Raw genomic sequence first — 20,818 nt, 5'->3', positions numbered from 1 at the left:
CTAAAGTCTTATACAACTGCAACATGACTTCCCAACATCTATGTGTAGGAAAGAACTGCAGATGCTAGTTTAAATCGAAGGTAGGGACAAAATATTGGAGTAACTCAGCAGGACAGGCAGCAGCTCTGGCAAGAAGGAACAGGCGACGTTTTGGGTCGAGTTCTAGTCTGAAGAAGGGTCTCGAACCGAAACGTCACCCATTCCTTCTCTCCTGTGATGCTGCCCAACCCAACTTCTATACTCAATACACCTACTGATGAAGGCCAATGTACCAAATGCATTTGATTACCCTAGAAGTTGTTTCTTGATTAATTGGTTTTTATTGAAGTAGTACGAAACAAAGAAATAAATCATATAACTTTTCGTTCTTACTAATTGTTTAATCCGTGTTGTGTAGAGTCGTGTGAGAGTATGGCGTCTTGTGATAGCGATCGCGGTAAAAAAACTGTCTCCACCATCCCTCGAGGCTAAATTGAATTCCCAATCTCTGTGACTACTCCAGCCTCCTCAGACATAGACACACCCTACTACTTGTCAAACTACCACCCACAAGCACACCCATCCCAAAATAGATAAGACGAAATATCTAGATATGGCTATAATATACTAACTTAACTATAAATGACTCCTACATCCATGATATTCCCTAAGCAACAGTCCTTTTACATCAATGTTGAAATGTGCCTTCCCTCATCTTCTATCTGCTATCACAAATTAAATGAGGACCTTCAGAATTAATCCATCCCGCTCCATAAATGATACACAAATGAGCAGGGGTAGACTTTGATGGAGAATACTGTATCAGTCATAATCGTATTGAATAACAAAAGAGGCAGGGGATTTAAGATACAGTAGACATGCATCCATCTTTTCATAGCAAAGGCCAGGGGATTCATAATCGACCTTTTCCATTGTGGGTGAACACATTCTACAAATGCGGTATCAATGCATTTTTCATTATTTGCTGCCTTGCCTCTGCATTTTTGGCATTTGCTACCAATTTGAAAGAAAAAGGGTTTTTTAATAGTTAACGGTTATCTTAGATTATACAGTCAATTGCAGAGGTGGAATGTGACCATGAATCCATCAAATGTATGTAAAAAGAACTGCATTTGGGGAAAAAATCTGCTCAAGTCATGACCAGAGGAAAAAGACAAATTCCATTGGAGCTCAAAATCCCAACCTATCACTCCGGGGCGAGCAAATCAAGTCCCTTTCAAAACTTAGACTCAAAATGCTGGTGTAACTCAGCGGGACAGACAGCATTTTCAGAGATGCTGCATGTCCCACTGAGTTACTCCAGCATTTTGTGTCTACCAACAAGATCAGTGTCATCTTTTAAAGACACACTACATGTTTCTTCGGTTTAAATCAGCATCTGCTGTTCCTTCCTTCATGCTTTCAACAATTGTTCTTCCTTATTCCAGATTTTTAAACTGAACATTCCATATAAATTATGTATAATTTATGTAAAATTATAATTATGTAAAACATCGTTCTTCATGCTGTAAGTTCCATAAGATTGATGCTCCAACTCCTGGACAGGTCCTTTCATTGACCTCCAATCAAATATAGATTTATTCCCAAGAGGAATTGTGTTTCTCAGATTATTTTTCCTTGGGAAGAATCCAGATCCCAGTGATTCCCCACTGATTCAATTACACCATCATCTTTTTTTTTTCCCAGGACCTCAAAGTTAAAAGTTGAAGCAAAATCATTTCAACATTCCTCATATTTTCTCTGATTTAGCATTAAAGTATCGACGGAATGTTCATGTAAAATGTCAAAATCTACAACAGAGACAAGTTAATGCTATCCAGGAAGCCAGTGGCAATTAATAAAATCAAGGATTTACAAAAAAAAAAGACTTTTATTGAATGAATTTTACTGCAGTCCAGAAGGAAGCAGAGGCATCTAATTCTAATTCATAAGCTACAACATTGTCATCCGTTTACTTTTTTTAAAAGGACTGGTTATAAATTATTATGCTGGAGTAACTCTGGGAGGAGGTACCGCAGCATGAAGAGCGGGACAACCAGGTTCTGCAACAGCTTCATCCCCCAGGCCATAGGATTACTGAACAATCAAAACAACCGAGGCTAGAACTTTTTAAATATCGACACTTTTTAAAAACTTTTTATATATATTTATTTTACAGAACCATGCACATGAGGCATTTTTATGGACGCACCTAGAACTTTTAACTATTACCTGATTTTGGAGAGTAAAATGCAACGAAATTTCGTTCAAGGTGCACTGTGTCTAGGTGCATATCTGAATGACAATAAAGTTTTCATTCATTCATGCATTCATTCATTCATGCATTCATTCAATCATTCATTCATTCAATCATTCAATCATGCATTCATCCATTCATTCATTCACACATTAATTCATTCATTCATTCATTGATTCATTCATTAATTCAGTCATTAATTCATTCATCATTCATTCATTCATTCATCATTCATTCATTCATTCATTCATTCATTCATTCATCATTCATCATTCATCATTCATTTCATTCATTCATCCACCAAGCTCAAACACTATACCTTCAGCTCCCTGCAAATCAGCATACAGGTATTCAGGAACATGTCTATTTGCTCTCACATACAATTCAACTGGCAGCAATTTTCATGCCACCCAAGTCTTTTCTGGTTGCTGACTCCATGGCTTAGTTTACTCAAATTATCTTTTGTTTCTACCACCTCAAACAAATTTGTCACCTATAAAGCAACTGACTTCTTATTCCCTTTGCATGTTTTCCCTTCTCCTTCCCAGCTTCTGCATATAAAAGAGACGTATGTCCACAATCATAACTCTCTGCTCGAAGAGACAATGTTCAACATGATATAAAGGTTAAGGGAGAGACAACAAATATTACTGTCATCATCGAGTGGAGTAGGATGCACCTGGAATAGCTGACAAAGCAACAATATTACTGGTGGTCACACTGGTGATTCCTCCCAGCGTAATAATATTTTATAATTTAAAGCATTAAAACATTCAACTTCAATCAACACTTGAAAATATCATAGTCAAGCATTTCCTTTGCGATCTCCCAGTCACTCATTATTATCCCACATATTTCTCTCCCTTCTTCTGAATGTCCCAGGAGCTTGTCGAAGGGGGTCCTCAGGATAGTGCCCAAGGTTCAATCTTCTGGAACATCTTTATCTATGACCTTCCTACATCCAATCGATAAAATGGTCGTAGCACAAGGGGAGGCCATTAAGTCCTCGTAGAGAATTTGCTGAAATTATTCAGCCAGTGCGACATCCCATCCACTTCTCTGCAGCCTTGCAAATTTTGGCTCACCCTATATTTTGGCAATTCTTTCTTAAGTCCACGATAGAACCTACCGCCACCATATCTACATTCCTGATTCCCAACACGTGCAGTGTAAAAAAAAAGGTTTTCCTCATTTTGCATTTAATTCTCTTCCCTTGGATTTAAGCTTGTTGTTGGTCTCCATCGTACCATCATTGTACACTATAAATGGGAATGTTTGCTGTTGATGGCACAGTGTTAATATCATTTGTATCTCCTCGGAAAATGAAGCTGCTCAGGCCTGCCTGTCGGAGGAACTCGACAACACTCAGGCACGGGCTGATGGGTGGCACATAACATTGCTGTCTCACAAGTGACAGAGGATGTGCATCTCCAAGCAGAGAGTCTATCCATTTCTCCAGACACTCAACCACAATAGCCTTCGAGTGCTTGTTCCACACTGGGCGACTCACCTCCTGACTCTGCAGAGCATCCAAAAGGCATATGATGACATCCAAAAGGCATACAATGAAATAACCTGCATTTGCCTGGAAGGTGCAGCTCCAACAACACGAAAGATGCCATTGGACTTCCGCTGAAGACCACTTCCGTAATTGAACAAAATAAACCGATACAAATCTGATAATCAACCTTGGAGTAATGCAAATCAAAAAGATTCAGATGCTGGAAATCTGAACCAAAAATAGAAAATTCAGGAAACACACAGGAGATGGGGCGGCATCTGTGGAAAGAGAAATCTGTTAACTTTTTCTGTTTCCACAGATGCTGCCTCACGTGTTGAGTATTTCAGCCTCACAATAATCTTCCTCCTTAGGAGTCATCATCAGGCAATGCAACCCTGCAGGCAAGTTATAGCTATAAAAGTGAAAATGTGGATGGGTTGGATATTGATGCCAAAACACAATGTGTTCATGCAACCCTGGGGATATAGGCACAAACATTTGGCCAAGAATAAGAAGTGATTGTAAAACGTGTTGAAGGACATATCAAAGAGCTGACTAGCAATGCAGCCAAAACTTTACAGAAACCCAGCCATTAATTTTTCATGGAAGCTTAGATGAATCTGCCCTGCATTTAGCATATCAAATTCTGCTCTTTCCCGTGATTCAAACAGATGCTTAGACTGCCGGGTTAGCTGAGTCTACTCAGACAGGGACTCATCTTTTACAGTCTACACTTTGTAAATTAGTGGAAGAGAAGCATGTCATTTTACAATGGGGGTGATGCCACATGAGCTGCATTTAGAATATAAAGCATGGAAAAGTACAGCACAAGAAAATAACCTTTGGTCTCTGATGTCTGTGCCGACCATGATGCCAAATTAAATTAATCCCATCTGCCAGCACGTGATCCAAATCCTTCCACTTCTTGTATGTTCATGTTCCCATCTAAATGCCTCTTAAGCACACCATCATGTCCGTATCAACCACCACCCCGAGCACTGTGTTCCAGGCATTCACCACTCACTGTATAAAAAAACTTGCCCCGCACATCTCCTTTAAACTTTTCCCATCTCACCTTAAAGCTGTACCCTATACTATTTGACATTTCTACCCTAGGAAAAAGACTCTGTCTGTCTTATGAATTCTATGTGTTTCCCTGCAGCCTCTGACACTGCGGAGAATACAATCCAAGTTTATCCAACGTCTCCTTATAGCTAATATTGTAATCCAGGCAAATCCTGGTGAACTACATCTGCACCCTCTGCAAAGTTTCTGCATCCTTCCTGCAAAGGGATTACCAGGATTCCTCACAATATTCCAAATGCCTAACCAAAGTATTACACAACTGCTTCCCAACTCTCATCCTTGTTGGTATCCTTCACAATGTCAATATATCTGCCCCTTCCCCTAACCAATACTCAACATGGTGACAGCATCTGTCTAGATAAAAGACTGCCTTTGTAACAGCTGAGGAGATCGAGTCAGCCCCCTAATGGCCTTGAGCTCTGATGGTGGTTTAGTTTAGAGATACAGTACAGATACAGAACCAGAGTCTGCTCTGTCCGCATCGACCAGCGATCCCCGCACACTAACACTATCCTACACACTAGAGACAATTTGCTTATACCAAGCCAGTTAACCTGCAAACCTGTATGTCTTTGGAGTGTCTTTGGGAGGCTGCCTCAAGACAATGGCATGTATCATTAAGGATCCCAACCATCTGCTTAAGGCCCTCTACTTGTTGCTACAGTTGAGCAGGAGATACATAAACCCCAAGTCCCTCACCACCAGGCTCAGGAATAGCTATGTCCCTGCACACATCAGCTTCCTGATCCAACATGCACAACCCTAATTGTACCTCCCCAATGGAACACTGCGGACCACCTCTTGTACCACCTGAAACTTGTTTTCTAATTGTGTTTTTGCACAAATTTCTTGCTCTTTACACACTTTCACTTCTCACTTTCTTGTAGAATGTATGTATCAGTTATGCCTTTGTGTGTTGACTACGGCTATGTGCCCATGATGTAGCTGCAAGCACAATTTTCATTGTACCGATGCTTATGCCAATAAATTTGACTTGACTTGATCTGAGGTACTACTGCTGTATATTAAGTTTGTTACTAAAGATGTTGCTGTTGCTCCTCTTCTGCCTATTCATCTTAGTGGACCTAATTCAAGGAAGCATGGACATTAAGAGGCAGATTCTTCAGGGTCAATAAACTAAACAAAAACATTTTTTAAATATATAGGTTTGTCAATAAATAGCCATTGACTTATTAAGATGTATTGGCTATTCCATCTTCCAACAATCCCGTTAGGCTTTAACTAGAGTGGAGACCTGGGTCTCTATATCCACTGTCTGACCAAATGTTTTCTCAACCATGATGCATGCTTCTGGCAACAAAGCAATCCTGCCTTTTTTTCTTAAGTTTCTTACTGACCATAAAAAGTAATGTTTAACTAAGTACCAATTATAATTTGGAATGTATTTTTGGAAAGAGTACACAACGTACAACAGTGTTGCAGAAACATAGCCTGCCTTATGTAAATGTTCGAGAGTTTGTAAGTACAGTCCTTTAAGCTGCCTGATAGCAGGCACACAGAATGCTGCCGACACTGATTCCACACCTAGATATCCAGCGCTAAATGTCAATGAATGCCTGCAGGAGGCTCTAGAGAAGGATGGAAAAGATTGCGATCAATTTGATTTGGCAGTTGTTGCCTAGGTTTTCAGTCTGCATCTAATTGCTATGTTGACCATGACAGGAAAAGTGATATAATATATGTGTAATCATATATTCATTAAGATGTCAATAGTCATAGAATGATACAGTGTGGAAACAGGCCCTTCGGCCCAACTTGCCCACACTGACCAACATGCCCCAGCTACCACCTGCCCGCATTTGGTCCATATCCCTCCAAACCTGTCAACCCCATGTACCTGTCTAACTGTTTCTTATATATTTGAATAGTCCCTGCCTCAACTATCTCGTCTGACAGCTTGTTCCATGCACCCACCACCCTTTGTGTGGAAAAAGTTACCCCTTAGATTCCTGTTAAATCTTTTCTCCTTCACCAGAAACCTATGTTCTCTGGACCTTGTTTCACCTACTCTGGGCAAGAGACTGTGCCTCTACCTAATCTATTCCTCTCATGATTTATACACCTCTATCAGATCACCCCTCACCCTCCTGCACTCCAAGGAATAGAGTCCCAGCATGCTCAACCTCTCCCCATAGCTAAGACCGTCCAGTGCTGGCAACGTCCTTGTAAAGTATCTGTAATGAGTTGACTCAAACACATATTAAGATGCAACACATGTTTATTAAATCGATATACAGCAAAGAAGGATCTGCAGTCATCGCATCTCCGTGCTGCTACTCAAACTAACTAGTGTAAGCAGGCTCTTGATAATATGAAGCACATAACAGGCAGAGTCACTGCTAACAAACACTATAATTGTTATCTGAGGAAAGATTGGGATGACTGGGGTTGTATTCACAGGAATTTAGAAGGATGAGAGAGGATCTTATAAAAGCACATCAAATTATAAAAGGAATGGACAAGCTAGATGCAGGAAAAATGTTCCCAATGTTGGGGGAGTCCAGAACCTGGGGCCACAGTCTAAGAATAAAGGGGAGGCCATTTAAAACTGAGATGAGAAAAAACCTTTTCACCCAGAGATTTGTGAATTTGTGGAATTCTCTACCATAGAGGGCAGTGGAGGCCAATTCACTGGATGAATTTAAAAGAGAGTTAGATAGAGCTCTAGGGGCTAGCGGAATCAAGGGGTATGGGGAGAAGACAGGCACGGGTTACTGAGTGTGGATGATCAGCCATGATCACATTGAATGGCGGTGCTGGCTCGAAGGGCCGAATGGCCTCCTCCAGCACCTATTTTCTATGTTTCTGTGTCATTGACATCTCGCTGCTTTAGTTTTATATCTACATGTATCTCTTCACTCCATAGTCTCCATTCTTGTCCTACCCTCCGACAGGCACCCTTCATTCACTCCGGTCACCTCCCCCCCCCCCCCCCCCCCCCCCCCCCGGTTACATCAGCCCTTGTTACTCACCATGCTATCTGCTTTCCACCTCCCAGTCCCAATCACATTCCAGTCAGGCTGGCTTCTGGCTATCAGTGCATATCTGGCTCAGTTTGTGGCTGGCCCATTTCCAGCTATGCTTCCATCACAAAACCGTCCCCATTCGACATTGCAGTCTCATCACATGTTTGGCCCAATCCCCTGCACACATTTTCCATTGGTAAATATTTGAGCTAAGATAAATATGGCTATCTAGTGGCAGCCATCTTTAAAGCACCATGCTTTATACATCAAGTTTGGCAGCTGACCATGTTCATCAATGCATTGTGCTTCCTACCTTTGACAGTAGCAACTGCTAATATGCATAGAGAGTTGTATCCAGCATTCCAGCATAACGTCATTCCTTAAACATTTCCCTGGCATTTGGTATTGGCTTTCATGACATCTGAAACAGGTTTCGCTCCAATGTCATTCTGAGATCCTAATTACGATTGGGAATAGTGAAAAATTGGCTTGCTTCCATATGAACATTATACATGATAAAGCACAAATAATTAACATGATAGAAAATAATTAACGAAGATAAAAATCTCAGACATTACAATCGGCATTAACTATTTATTCACAATCTTCCATATCATAAAATTGTTGGTTGAAGAAAATGAGAAATAGAAGTGGGGTTGATGATTGCCACTTTTACCTGCTTTTCCAAGTTTATAACAGTGAAATAACTTTTGACCAAGAATAAATGCAGACAAGTTTTATTAAATTAGTTGTGGCTTCAATTGCTTTATATATACCAATTTATTTAAATGTGTCTTTACTCATCAAAATATAATAATAATAATAATAATAATAATAATAATAATAATAATAATAATAATAATAATAATAATAATAATAAATCTATGAAAAAGCTTACTTATACCACGGATGATGCACATTTGAAGTAAGAAAACAAAGTGCATAAATTGCAGTTTATGTTCATCTGTCCACAGATTGACCTATGAATGTCTTCAGCATATTTTTTTAATCCTTACGGAAGATAGCAGATGATAGTCTTTTTTTGTTGATGGGTCGGTTCAATTTTTCAGATTATTTCAGTCAGGGTTCCAATACACTGGTATTTGGCACTTCCTGAAGTAACAAAATCTTTAGATAGACACAAAATGCTGGAGTAACTCAGCGGGACAGGCAGCACCCATTCCTTCTGTCCAGAGATGCTGCCTGTCCCGCTGAGTTACTCCAGCATTGTGTGTCCGTCTTCAGTGTAAACCAACATCTGCAGTTCCTTCCTAACAAAAACCTTAAATGTGTGTGCATTTCTCTTTCTGATTCTTCAATGTAATGCAATACCAGTGCTTCTTTTTGGATGAGTGCAATGTCCAGAAATCACACATCATTTCTGAACTACACTGTAAAACAACATTTATTCTTTTCCTGGGGAACAATGTTTATTTTTTTTAAACTGGCATGGACCTTTTCCATTTTTGCAATGATGTTGAATGCCATGGTTGTTGTAGGTACAAAATACGCACTCATATATTTAACATTTCAGTATCTTCAAACATGATAACACATTTCATTTTCTCTCCTTTACTTTCAATAGTCGACCTGTCTGCCTTACATTATTGTGAAGTTATACTCCATTCCAGATGGCTCATTAGTCAGTTTATTCAAATTTGAAGGGGCCAATCTAAAATCAAAATGTATCTAATTTCCTGTGACAAGGAATGGATACACCAGGCGATTCTCACAACAACAGTGTTCGCTGGATCCTTTGAAGCACAGGCTTGACCTGACAATTTATGCCTGCATTACTACGTGGGAAGCTATTTGATTTAAGTCAAAGTGAGCTGGCCGAAAGGAAACAGGGAGAATGATTGGGAGACAATGAACAGCAGAGAAGGGAATTGAAAAATGACACATAGGGAGAAAAATACAGAAATGGGAGAAAGAATGGCAGAATGAGAGACAGAAATTTTGATTCCTGATCATTTGAAAAAACCATACTATGAAAGAAATAAACCACCTGAAGGTGTAGTGTTTTTGTGAAGATATTTCTGCAGTTCAACATTGTATTTTGAGACAATTAGAACTTTTACGAGCATATTCAGTATTTTGGCTTGAATGCTAATGCCAAAGATTGTCCTCAATCCAATTGCCTGAATGTATATCTGTAACCTGACAATTTGAGTAACATGGAAGGGCTTGTGGCAACTGCTTCACCTGTAACAGATTACTCCTCAGATTATACGGTTTTAATATAATAATCTTCACAAATAGTATTTCTCCTGTTGCTTGAACATTTAAAATACGTTAGTTGATAGGTGATCCATACAGCAAGATCGTCTTTAGTTAAAACTCACTTTTCCTTTATGCAATTTCAATAGAGAAAGCCTACATCTTCTGCCTGTGACTCCAGAACAGAATTTATATTGGGAACTTTCATAAACTGTAAAGAGCTTATGCAATTACTTTTTTTTTCAGGAAAATGATCAATAGGCAAATAAAAGAGCTGGTAGAGATAGATTGGATCAAGTTTTGAAACGGGAAACAATTACATATTTTTTCTCATATCTGCTTTTGTTTTTACAGCCTAAATTGAATAGGAACACGCTTCTGAAGGCAACTACATTCAAAACGGTAATTTCAGTATTTCAGTATTTCAGTATTTACTTTAATGTAATTTTAACTGAGTACTTACATACACAGATGAAACAAAAAAATTGTTTCTCAATCAGTTCCCATCAGTGCAGTTAATAAAAACAGAATAAACACATATAGCTTTAAAAATTAAAATTACCATATCTAAAATAGGCCTAAAAATTGAAATATAAACAGACATTCAGACCGAAGTGGATTTATTTGCTATATTTAGGTCGCATAGTGAGTTGTCACTTATTCCTGGCAAGTTCAGACGCTACGCTTTAAATAGTTTTTCATAAGAAAATTGACACAATCTATCATAAATTTTGCTAGAGTTTCAGCTGGTATGTAATAAATCAATAGCAACATTTAATCCTTGGCAGTTTTCCCTTCTCTTTATTAAACTTTAAGGACAAATCTGCTATGCATTCCTACCTCTTTTCCCTTGTTAGATCAAGTATTTCTGAGGTGAAAAGTCCAAATGAGGTTTTGAAATACACTATCCAAGTTTAGGGCTTTGAACAGATTGGCATAAACCTTAGACAGAGTGTAGTTGAAATATAATGCAGCTGTTTATGTTATCGGAGATATTTTTTAAATGGTGTATCTGTCCACATATATATTTGTGTCTGCATGTGTGAATATATGTGCTCAAGTATTTTTATTTAATAACGTCTAAGCCCCAAATGATACATATAAAAATAGCCTAGTTACTGTAAATTAACTAGAAACTGTGTCTGTTTGTAATATTTTATTATGTGCAATACTGATTAGAATAGCAAGAAAAAAATATTTGGGCAGTGATCTTGGCAAAAGACAGTCTTGTGAAATAAGATGACATAATTATAATGCATCAGCTGCACATACTACTTCAAATGTACTTAAAAGGAAAGCAGAAAATATTCTGCATTAATATTTCAAAATGCCCCCGTCTCCCAAATACCCTTCAAACCTGCAACTAACAAGCACATAAAATTACTCAAGCTGTATGGAATTTTAGAATAATAGATGTTTTAAAAAATGCGTAAAACCTGAAACTTGTGTAAGTGCTTTTATCACTGAGAAACCACAAGTCTGTCATAATTATAACTCTATTTTCTGGGGTCAAGTTATACTAAGATTACAAAAACATCTGTGCAATCTTCTGAAGGCTGCAAAATCATTTTGTCTAAATTCTTTCATAGAAATCTCAGAATCAAAAAACATTCAGGTGGACCAATTGAGAACATTTTGGGCTTAGATATATGTTTCATTGCAAATGGATAAAAATAGATGTCGACATAGCACACGAGCAACTGAGATTTTGAATGTTCTTTGTTGCATAAATCCTAGCAAATCATACATGCATATCATCGTGGACCCTGAGAGTAGCCAAGAGTTGAGCTTTGGGCCATCTTTACAACCAAGCAATTTATTATAAGTGCCAACTATCAGCCCAATTGCCTTGCCAATGACAACTCAATGGTAAGTCCTGGGAGAAGAATTAGTGTCACTAATTGTGTGATCTCACCATTGTTAGAATCAGTAGAGCATTTTTGCTGGCAACAAAGGATCATGAACACAGCACGTCTGACTGTTGCTTGGCTGATCGTAAATAAATTGTACAGAAGAATACTTCAATTACACTTGTTATGTATCAATGTAAGGAACCTAACCTCTCTCATTGGTGGCTGCCAGACTTGGCTACTAATAGATTCACTGATCATTGTAGCTAGGTGAACACTTGCATAATCAGGACATAAACCTGTTAATTTACCCAGCATGGATGAAAACACAAGCTGTGTTCTCCAATTTTTGCTCCAATGTGAGCAATGAAAGGAATTCCCATTTTTCCTGTTCCACATATTCCCATACAAGATGTCAAGGAACATGAAATACATAGTTGGTTTACAAAGAGCTGGGCCCAAGGCTTTGTAGGATTTTTCAAAGTTCTGCCTTTCATTGCTGATCTCATCAGAAAATATTTAAAAGCTGTTCACCGATTACGCTTTGAAGAGCCAGAATTTTGGTAACTACAGATTTAGGAGCTGCTGTCCAAGCAGCCTGGATGAGCAAATACTGCAATTAATTTGTCGATGGCACATACTGCAACCACAGTGTGACTGTAGTTGTGGGAATAACAGTTCAGGTAATCTCTGGGAGACCGATCAAACAGGCTGCTCTGTCATGGATACGGCTGGGATTTTTTTGTGTTATTGGTGCTGTAATTACTTAAACAAATGGAAAGTATTATGGCATGCTTCTTACTTTTGCCTTGAACATGATGTAAAAGGTTTGAAATGTTGTGAGTACAATCACCTCCTCATGAAACACAACATCTGCTTGCAAAGTCGCATTATCTGTATCATTAGTCCAGCTGAGGTCAAGAATGTTTTATTGTCATATGTCCTGAAACGGAACAATGAAATTCTTACCTGCAGCAGCATAACAGATATGTAAACATAGTAATGAAATATTTATTAATTTTTTTATCTCGTTCTTCTAAAGTCTGGAGAATAATAAATAAAGGCCGTGGCAACTCAACCTCTCCTCTGATGTCAAATCCAACATTCCTGGAGGCAATTTAGTAATTCTTCACTGCAGTCCCTCAGTAGGAGCAGGATGTGGCTATTCTAATTTGCCCTTCTACACCAAGTCCTTGTCTCTTTTGAAATTGCTCCCAATCCTCAGGCATGTAACAATTTCTGGCACTTCTCGAAGCTTCTTCCTTGCATTTCATGACATCTGTTAAATTCTACTGTTAGCCAGAAAGTTAGTTAGTAAGTAAGTAAGTTAGTTAGTTAGTTAGTTAGTTAGTTAGTTAGTTAGTTAGTTAGTTAGTTAGTTTAGTTTATTGTCAGTTAGTTAGTTAGGTTTATTGTTACTTGTATTGAGGTACAGTGAAAAGCTATTTTGTTGCATGCTATTCCATCAGCAGAAAGGCAATACATGTTCAGTGCAAGGTAAAGCCAGTAAAGTCTGATCAAAGATAGTGTGAAGGACCCCGATGAAGTAGATTGCAGTTCAAGACTGCTCCCTAGTTGTGGTAAGATAGTTCAGTTGGCTGATAACAGCTGGGAATAAACTGTCCCTGAATCTGGAGGTGTGCCTTTTTCCAATGGGAGAGGAGAGAAGAGGGAGTGGCAAGGGTACGAATTGTCCTTGATAATGCTGGCCGTTAAGGTGAGGTGCAATGGAGTCAATGGAAGGGAGGTTGGTTTGTGCGATGGTCTAGGTTGCATCCACAATTCTCTGCCATTTCTTGCGGCTGTGGGTGGAGTTGTTCCCAAAGCAGGCTGTGATGCTTTCCACAGCCCATCTGTAAAGGTTGGTGAGGGTTGTTGGGGACAGGACAAACACCTTAAGCCTTCTAAGGAAGGGGAGGCATTTGTGCTCTTTCTTGGTCGTTGCTTCAACATGGGTGTTCCAGAAGAAGTCATTGGTTATATTTACTCTGAGGAATTTGAAGTTTTCAATCATCTGTACCTCAGCGCCTCCAGTGCAAACTGGAGTATGTGTATCGCTTTGCTTCCTGAAGTTGATCACGATATTCTTTGTTTTGCTGACATTGCGAGAATGGTTGTTGTCTCCACACCAGGACACAAGGTTTTCAATCTCCTTCCTGTACTCCGACTCATCGTTATTTGATATCCTGCCCACAATGGTGGTGTGGTGACCTTAAGTGGTTTGGATACAAGACACGAGTAGATAACAAATATAGAGGGATAAGGGCCTCAGGAAGTTAAGGTCCAGTGAGAGCACCATGACATTAACCTGGATTACTATTTAAATCACCGGCGGATAAAGGCCTGTGGAAGAACAGTAACTAAATGGAATGAAGCCGCTTGGAGAGCATCTAGATACAAGGATGTAGGAGAGAAGATTAACTGGTGGGAAATAAGAAACTGTGCAAGGAGCTGAACTACTGTCAGTCTTGTGTCCTTTGAATGATGGATGATATGAGTAAGGAGTCCAAAACTGCACACAAGACACTGGATGCAGTATCGCCAATACACGCCACAATTGTTTACAAGATAGATCCCAGGAATTAGTAGGTTAACCTATGATGAGCGTTTGTTGGTACTGGGTCTGTACTCGCTGGTGTCTATAAGAATGAGGGGGACCTCATTGAAGCATACAGAATAGTGCAAGGCTTGGATAGAGTCGATGTGGAGAGGACTAGAGGTCATAGCCTCAGAATTAAAGGACATTCTTTTAGGAAGGAGATGAGGAGAAATATATTTAGTTAGAGGGTGGTGAATCTGTGGGATACTTTACCACAGAAGGCTGTGAAGGCCAAGTCTGTGGATATTTTTAAGGCAGAGATAGATAGATTCTTGATTAGTACAAGTGTACTTAACAATAAGAGGTAGGCCATTTAGAACGGAGATGAGGAAAAGCTTTTTCATCCAGAGAGTTGTGAATCTGTGGAATTCTCTGCCTCAGAAGGCAGTGGAGGTCAATTCTTTGGATGCTTTCAAGAGACAGTTAGGTAGAGCTTTAAAGATAGCGGAGTCAAGGGATATGGGGACAAGGTAGGAACGGGGAACTGATTGTGGATGATCAGCCATGTTTACAGTGAATGGCTCGAAGGGCCGAATGTCCTACTCCTGCACCTGTTGTCTGTTGTCTGTTGTTATGGGGGAGAAGGCAGGCGAATGGGGTGAGGAGGGAGAGATAGACCAGCCATGATTGGCTCCTATTTCTTATGACCTTAATTGCAGATAGGTATTTTACCTCCTGATTCTAAATTCTCATAATGAAGGTTAACATCCCATTTGTCTCTCTAAGTGCTTGCTTCACATATATGTATCCTTCCTGTGAGTTGCGTATGAGGGCAACTTTGAATATTCACACCACCTTACATCCTAGCCTTTGAAAAAACATTCTTGTTTTCTCTTTTTTGCCCCAAAGTGAGCAGTTTAGTTTAGATATACAGTGCGGAAACAGGCCATTCAGCCCGCCGAGTCCACGCCGACCAGCGGTCCTCATTACACTAGCATTTATAATTTTTACCAAACGCAATTTAACCTACAAACCTGTAATTCTTTGAAGTGTGGGAGGAAACTGGAGCACCCTGGGAAAACGTACAAACTCCGTACAGACAGAACTAGGGGTCACAGTTTAAGGATAAGAGGGAAGTCTTTTAGGACCGAGATGAGAAAATCATTTTTTACACAGAGAGTGGTGAATCTGTGGAATTCTCTGCCACAGAAGGTAGTTGAGGCCAGTTCATTGGCCATATTTAAGAGGGAGTTAGATGTGGCCCTTGTGGCTAAAGGGATCAGGGGGTATGGAGAGAAGGCGGGGATGGGATACTGAGTTAGATGATCAGCCATGATCATATCGAATGGCGGTGCAGGCTCGAAGGGCCGAATGGCCTACTCCTGCACCTATTTTCTATGTTTCTATGTTTCTATGACAGCACCCGTAGTCAGGATTGAACCCGGGTCTCTGGTGCAGTAAGATGACACCTCTAACGCTGAGCCACCGTGCCACCCCTACCATACCATCACATTTTTTCACTTTATATTCCAGCTGCCATGGCTTGCTTGCTGACTCTCCTTGGCTTTATCTCTTTCAAATTACAACTTTGTTTTCATAATCATAACCCCACCTAATTTAGTATCATCACCAAATTTGGAGCTATAACATTTTGTCCCCTGAGCCAAATTGGTGTTAGAGATTACAAAGTACTGGGTTGCAAGCAGCAACACTTGCATTACCACACTCATCACATCCAGACAGGTCAGTCACACAGTACTTTCTGTCTGATGGCCAATATTTTGTTGGTGCGGACCCGGTGGGCCGAAGGGCCTGTTTCTGTGCTGTATCACCAAACTAAAAGATTAACTGATGGGGAAATTAAAAAAAAACTGGGAATTCAGCTGAACTGTTGACAGGCTTGTAACCTTGGAATGAGGGAAGATTTGAGAGTGAAATGTTAAATTTCAAATGTAAGTAAATCAGAGAATAATATCTTGACACAATAGAGATAAACTGCAGGGAAAGGAGCTGAACAGGTGGGAAATAAGGAACTTGAAATGCACTTTAACTGGTGGGAAGTTAGAATTAGGAACGGACCACAACTTGATGATAAGAACATGGGAAAGGACAATAAATGTTGGAAGATAAGGACCTGGGAGACAACAATAACCTCTGCGGCATTTGCAGCTTGGAGAAGATAATAACAGTCAGGAGATGAGGACCTGGGTTAAACCAGTAATTGCAGGGAGATGAGGTCCTGGAAGATGACAGTCGTATCATACAATACGATACAATACGATACGATACTATGATACTATTTATCCCAGGAAAATTTATTGCCAACAGTATCCCAACAAGAGGGAAATGGGGGGGGGTGGGGGTTGTGCAAGGAAGGGGAGGGGGGGGGGGGGGGGGGGGGGGGGGGGGGGGGGGGGGGGGGGGGGGGGGGGGGGGGGGGGGGGGGGGGGGGGGAGGGGAGTCAGTCTACCCCATGACAGAAGGAGGAGGAGTTTACCATTTGATAGCCACAGAGAGAAATAATCTCATTTGGCGTACGGTGCTGCATCTTGGTGGAACCAGTCTGTTGCCGAAGGTGCCAGTGTGTCACTAGAATATAAAGATAATCACTAAAATAAAAACATTGTGACATGATGGTACATTTTGGAACACTAGGATCCCGCAATAGGACATTGATGAGAGGGGATCTCATTGAAACATATAAGATTGTTAAGGGCTTGGACGCACTAGAGGCAGGAAACATGTTCCCGATGTTGGGGGACTCCAGAACCAGGGGCCACAGTTTAAGAATAAGAGGTAAGCCATTTAGAACAGAGACGAGGAAACACTTTTTCTCACAGTGAGTGTGAGTCTGTGGAATTCTCTGCCTCAAAGGGCGGTGGAGGCAGGTTCTCTGGATGCTTTCAAGAGAGAGCTAGATAGGGCTCTTAAAAATAGCAGAGTCAGGGGATATGTGGAGAAGGCAGGAACGGGGTACTGATTGGGGATGATCAGCCATGATCACATTGAATGGCGGTGCTGGCCCAAAGGGCCAAATGGCCTACTCCTGCACCTATTGTCTATTGTCTATTAACGAGTGAGATGGAAGGTCCTGGGAACAGATATTAACTCATTGGAGAAAAGGATCCAGACCTTTCTACAATTAATATAACAACTGGATTCTTGGTTTGAGAAAAGATCCTAGGAAAGGACATTATCATGACAGATTGGGTCTAGGAAGAATACTTTATAAGCCAATTAAAAGTATGCAACTGGGAAAGGACATTAATTAGAAGGGGATAAGGGACCAAAGGAAACAATTAGTCAGGAAGAGATAATGACTTTGAAAGCATCTTAGCGGTTCGGTTTATGAACCAGAGATGCATCTTAATTGGTGGGAGATGATAACGTGGGAGAAATCCTTATCTAGCAGAAGATATGGGCCAACATTGGTGGGAGATAGTGTGATGGACAGCACCTTAATTAGTCAATTAAGAGCCAATTGGGGCTGGGGGGAAAGAACCTCATCAGGTGGGACATGAGCATTAACTTATGTTTTAAAACACCTGGAAGGGAATATTAATTAATGAGAGATCAGCACTTGAGAGTGCACTAGGCTGGTGGGCAATAAAGTTTTGTGGGAGGACCATAATTGGTGAGAGGAACATGAGATGAGATGAGATGAGATGAGATGAGATGAGATGAGATGAGATGAGATGAGATGAGAGTGAGAACATTGAACAATGGGAGATTAGTATCGGGGTGAGAATATAACCTCCTGGGAAGTAATAACTGGGTAAATCACGACAACCATTTGGAATTTAGGGCCTGCGACTAGTGGAATAAGTAAACCTCTGGGTGCAGCCTTACTGGTGTGAGATTAGGTTCTAGAGAACTGGTGGGAGATAAGGAACTGTGAGAGGACCTTGAGGCATAAAGAATATGAACCGAAGAAAGATTTTATCCTGAGGTGGTTAGGAATCAGGGTAATGTTTCAACTCATTCCATCATTATTTGCTCTTCGAACTTTCCCCTAAACCAACACAGAACCATGAGAGCTTCCATGCGTCCTGCAAATGTTGGCATTTAGCGACTCAAATTGTATTTATATTGAACTCATGGTACCGCTGTTGCTGCGTCACTGTAACTCTGCATGTGTGAAGGGTTAAGTAATTGGTTTATACAATACATGTTTGCCCATCTAGCTGAAGGAGCCTTTGCTGAACAAACAGCCCCAACATTTGATACAACCCCCAGCATAGGTTTGGTAGCAGGCTAGATTTATTTTGTGTGCTGAGGGTGAATATCAGTTCCCTTCCTGAAATCCCCCAAAATGGCTTTAAATCTCCAAACAATTTAAACTAATAATCTTTGCACACTGTGGCACTTTTACGTGGCTCTGAAGTTTCATACACAAAAACATTACTTGGCACCTGGCAAAAATATTCAAATATTAAGAACACAGTTTACTATGAACCTGACTACCATATAGCAATGAATCTTGCAAATATTTGTGAATATTCTTTAAAAAACGATTTTCATGAAGTTAAAATTGGTTTATTCACAAGTGGTTGTCTAGACACTACGTATAAATTTTTACTTGTGTTATAATCAGATTCAATCAATCAGAACCAGACTTTCTCTTCGACATATTGAAGAATATTTTTGAGAAGGTAAATAATGAATGCTGTCTAAATTACTACCCGATTAAACTGGGTCATGGAAGATTTTATGGTTTTGGTTATGTATACTAGCTTAAACTTCACTTTGAAAAACAGTTCCACTTTTGAATATAATTGGAAGCTGGATTGACGATTGCACCCAAAGTGAATAACAACTTTGGAAAAACACAGAGGAAATTGTAAAGTCGACAGATTTTAAGAACAGGAGTTCAGTGCAATCTCTTGTTTATTGGATTGTAACTCAACAATATCTATTAATTCTTCGATTTCCTTTATTGTACAGGAAAAAAAAACGTTAAAAACCTTATTTTAACAGTATCGGTTCAATGTAACATAAATTGATGCTTCTAATCATTGTATTCCTTTTGATTTTAATAACAGGCCCACTTTGAAAGCCCAACAGTGCCACCACCTTCTCTGTCCCTGGATAACTTAAATGAGGCTGTTGCAGGCTTTGATACAGTCGAAGAGCTGATCAAGTACTTGGAACCGGAGCGATGGCAACTTGACTTGGATGACTTGTACAAACCTACGTGGCAGATGCTCGGAAAGGCTTTTGTACACGGTAGAAAATCCAGAGGCAAGTATCTGTTTCACTTTTGTCCTGCCAACCATTAGAATTTATACCTGCATGCCAATATCTTGCTAAGCAAAGAATTGTTCTAAAAGAAATGAATTCTGATTTAAATGTAATTCTAAAGTTCATAAATTCCTTAATTCAATTGAATTATATAATTTCAAAAATGTTGTGAGTGTGTGTCTGTAAATTGCAATAATGGGCCTGTCCCACTTAGGCAACTGTTTAGGTGACTGCAGGAGACTATGCAGTCGCCACATGGTTGCCACATGTTCACGGGTGGTTGCCGGGTAGTCGCTTTCATGGTCGTGAGGAGTTCCATCATTCTGGGAACTAGCCGCGGTCTCATTATGGTCTCTGCAAGTCGCCACGGAGAGTAGCGAGAATTCTCGTGCCGTAGGTGGGTCGTCAGGAGGTCCTAGTGGGTTGCCAGGGGGTCGAAGGTCTCTCCCCCCCTCCCCCCTCCCCTCCCCCCCCCCTCCCCCTCCCCCTCCCCCTCCCCCTCCCCCTCCCCCTCCCCCTGCGTTCTGCGAGAGGTTGCCAGGGCTTCCGAGAAAAAGTCATAAATAGGCTAATTATAGGTTGATCGCCTCTCAAAATGGATTAAAATGCATTTTTTAGTTATTTTTTTGTTTAATTTCATATTTGTAATTTTATTATACACCTACGGCATATGATTGGGAAATTCTTGGTTATTATAATAAAGCCTTCAACCTGTAATATCATTTAAAAGTATAATAATCATAGGGAATATATTTAGCGATGTCTAAACGGCTCTGGTGTGAAATGGCCTTTAGTGGTCAGTGGACAGGAGCTGTACGTGACGAATTTGTGTATCATCAAGTGACTACAGATGATACAGCACATCATCGGTGCCCCGCTCCCTGCCATGGATGCCCTCACCAAAAACGGTGTCTGAGACGGGCTGGGAAGATCATCAAAGACCCCTCGCACCCCAACCATGGACTGTTTGCCCTCCTCCCATCAGGGAGGCGGTACAGGAGCCTCAGGTCACGTACTAGTAGGATGAGGAAAAGCTTCTATAACAACACAATCACACTGCTGAACTCGGAGTCCCGACGATAGATTTCTCTGGTCCCTCCGTCCCCTTTGTTTAATCATTCTGTATTTCCTGATTATTCTGTATCCTCCCTCTTTCTA

General features: G+C 40.3%; 1 protein-coding gene across 3 annotated transcripts in view; it reads left to right on the top strand.

The window, feature by feature from the left end:
* The window catches only part of pdgfc (platelet derived growth factor c), a 263,449-nt gene that overhangs the window by 200,638 nt on the left and 41,993 nt on the right, over nucleotides 1-20,818 (top strand). For 2 of the 3 annotated variants that reach the window (XM_055645722.1, XM_055645735.1), the window contains 2 exons: nucleotides 10,385-10,432; nucleotides 19,462-19,660. In XM_055645722.1, coding sequence (XP_055501697.1) covers nucleotides 10,385-10,432; nucleotides 19,462-19,660 — 247 coding nt within the window. The remainder of the gene's footprint in view (nucleotides 1-10,384; nucleotides 10,433-19,461; nucleotides 19,661-20,818) is intronic. The other variant, XM_055645730.1, reaches the window with a different exon arrangement.

This window comes from Leucoraja erinacea, chromosome 1 (assembly GCF_028641065.1).
Source record: "Leucoraja erinacea ecotype New England chromosome 1, Leri_hhj_1, whole genome shotgun sequence".
Classification (NCBI taxonomy): Eukaryota; Metazoa; Chordata; class Chondrichthyes; order Rajiformes; family Rajidae; genus Leucoraja; species Leucoraja erinaceus.
The sequence above is the reverse complement of the archived record's forward strand: the minus strand, read 5'-3'. Positions and strand labels throughout refer to the sequence as shown.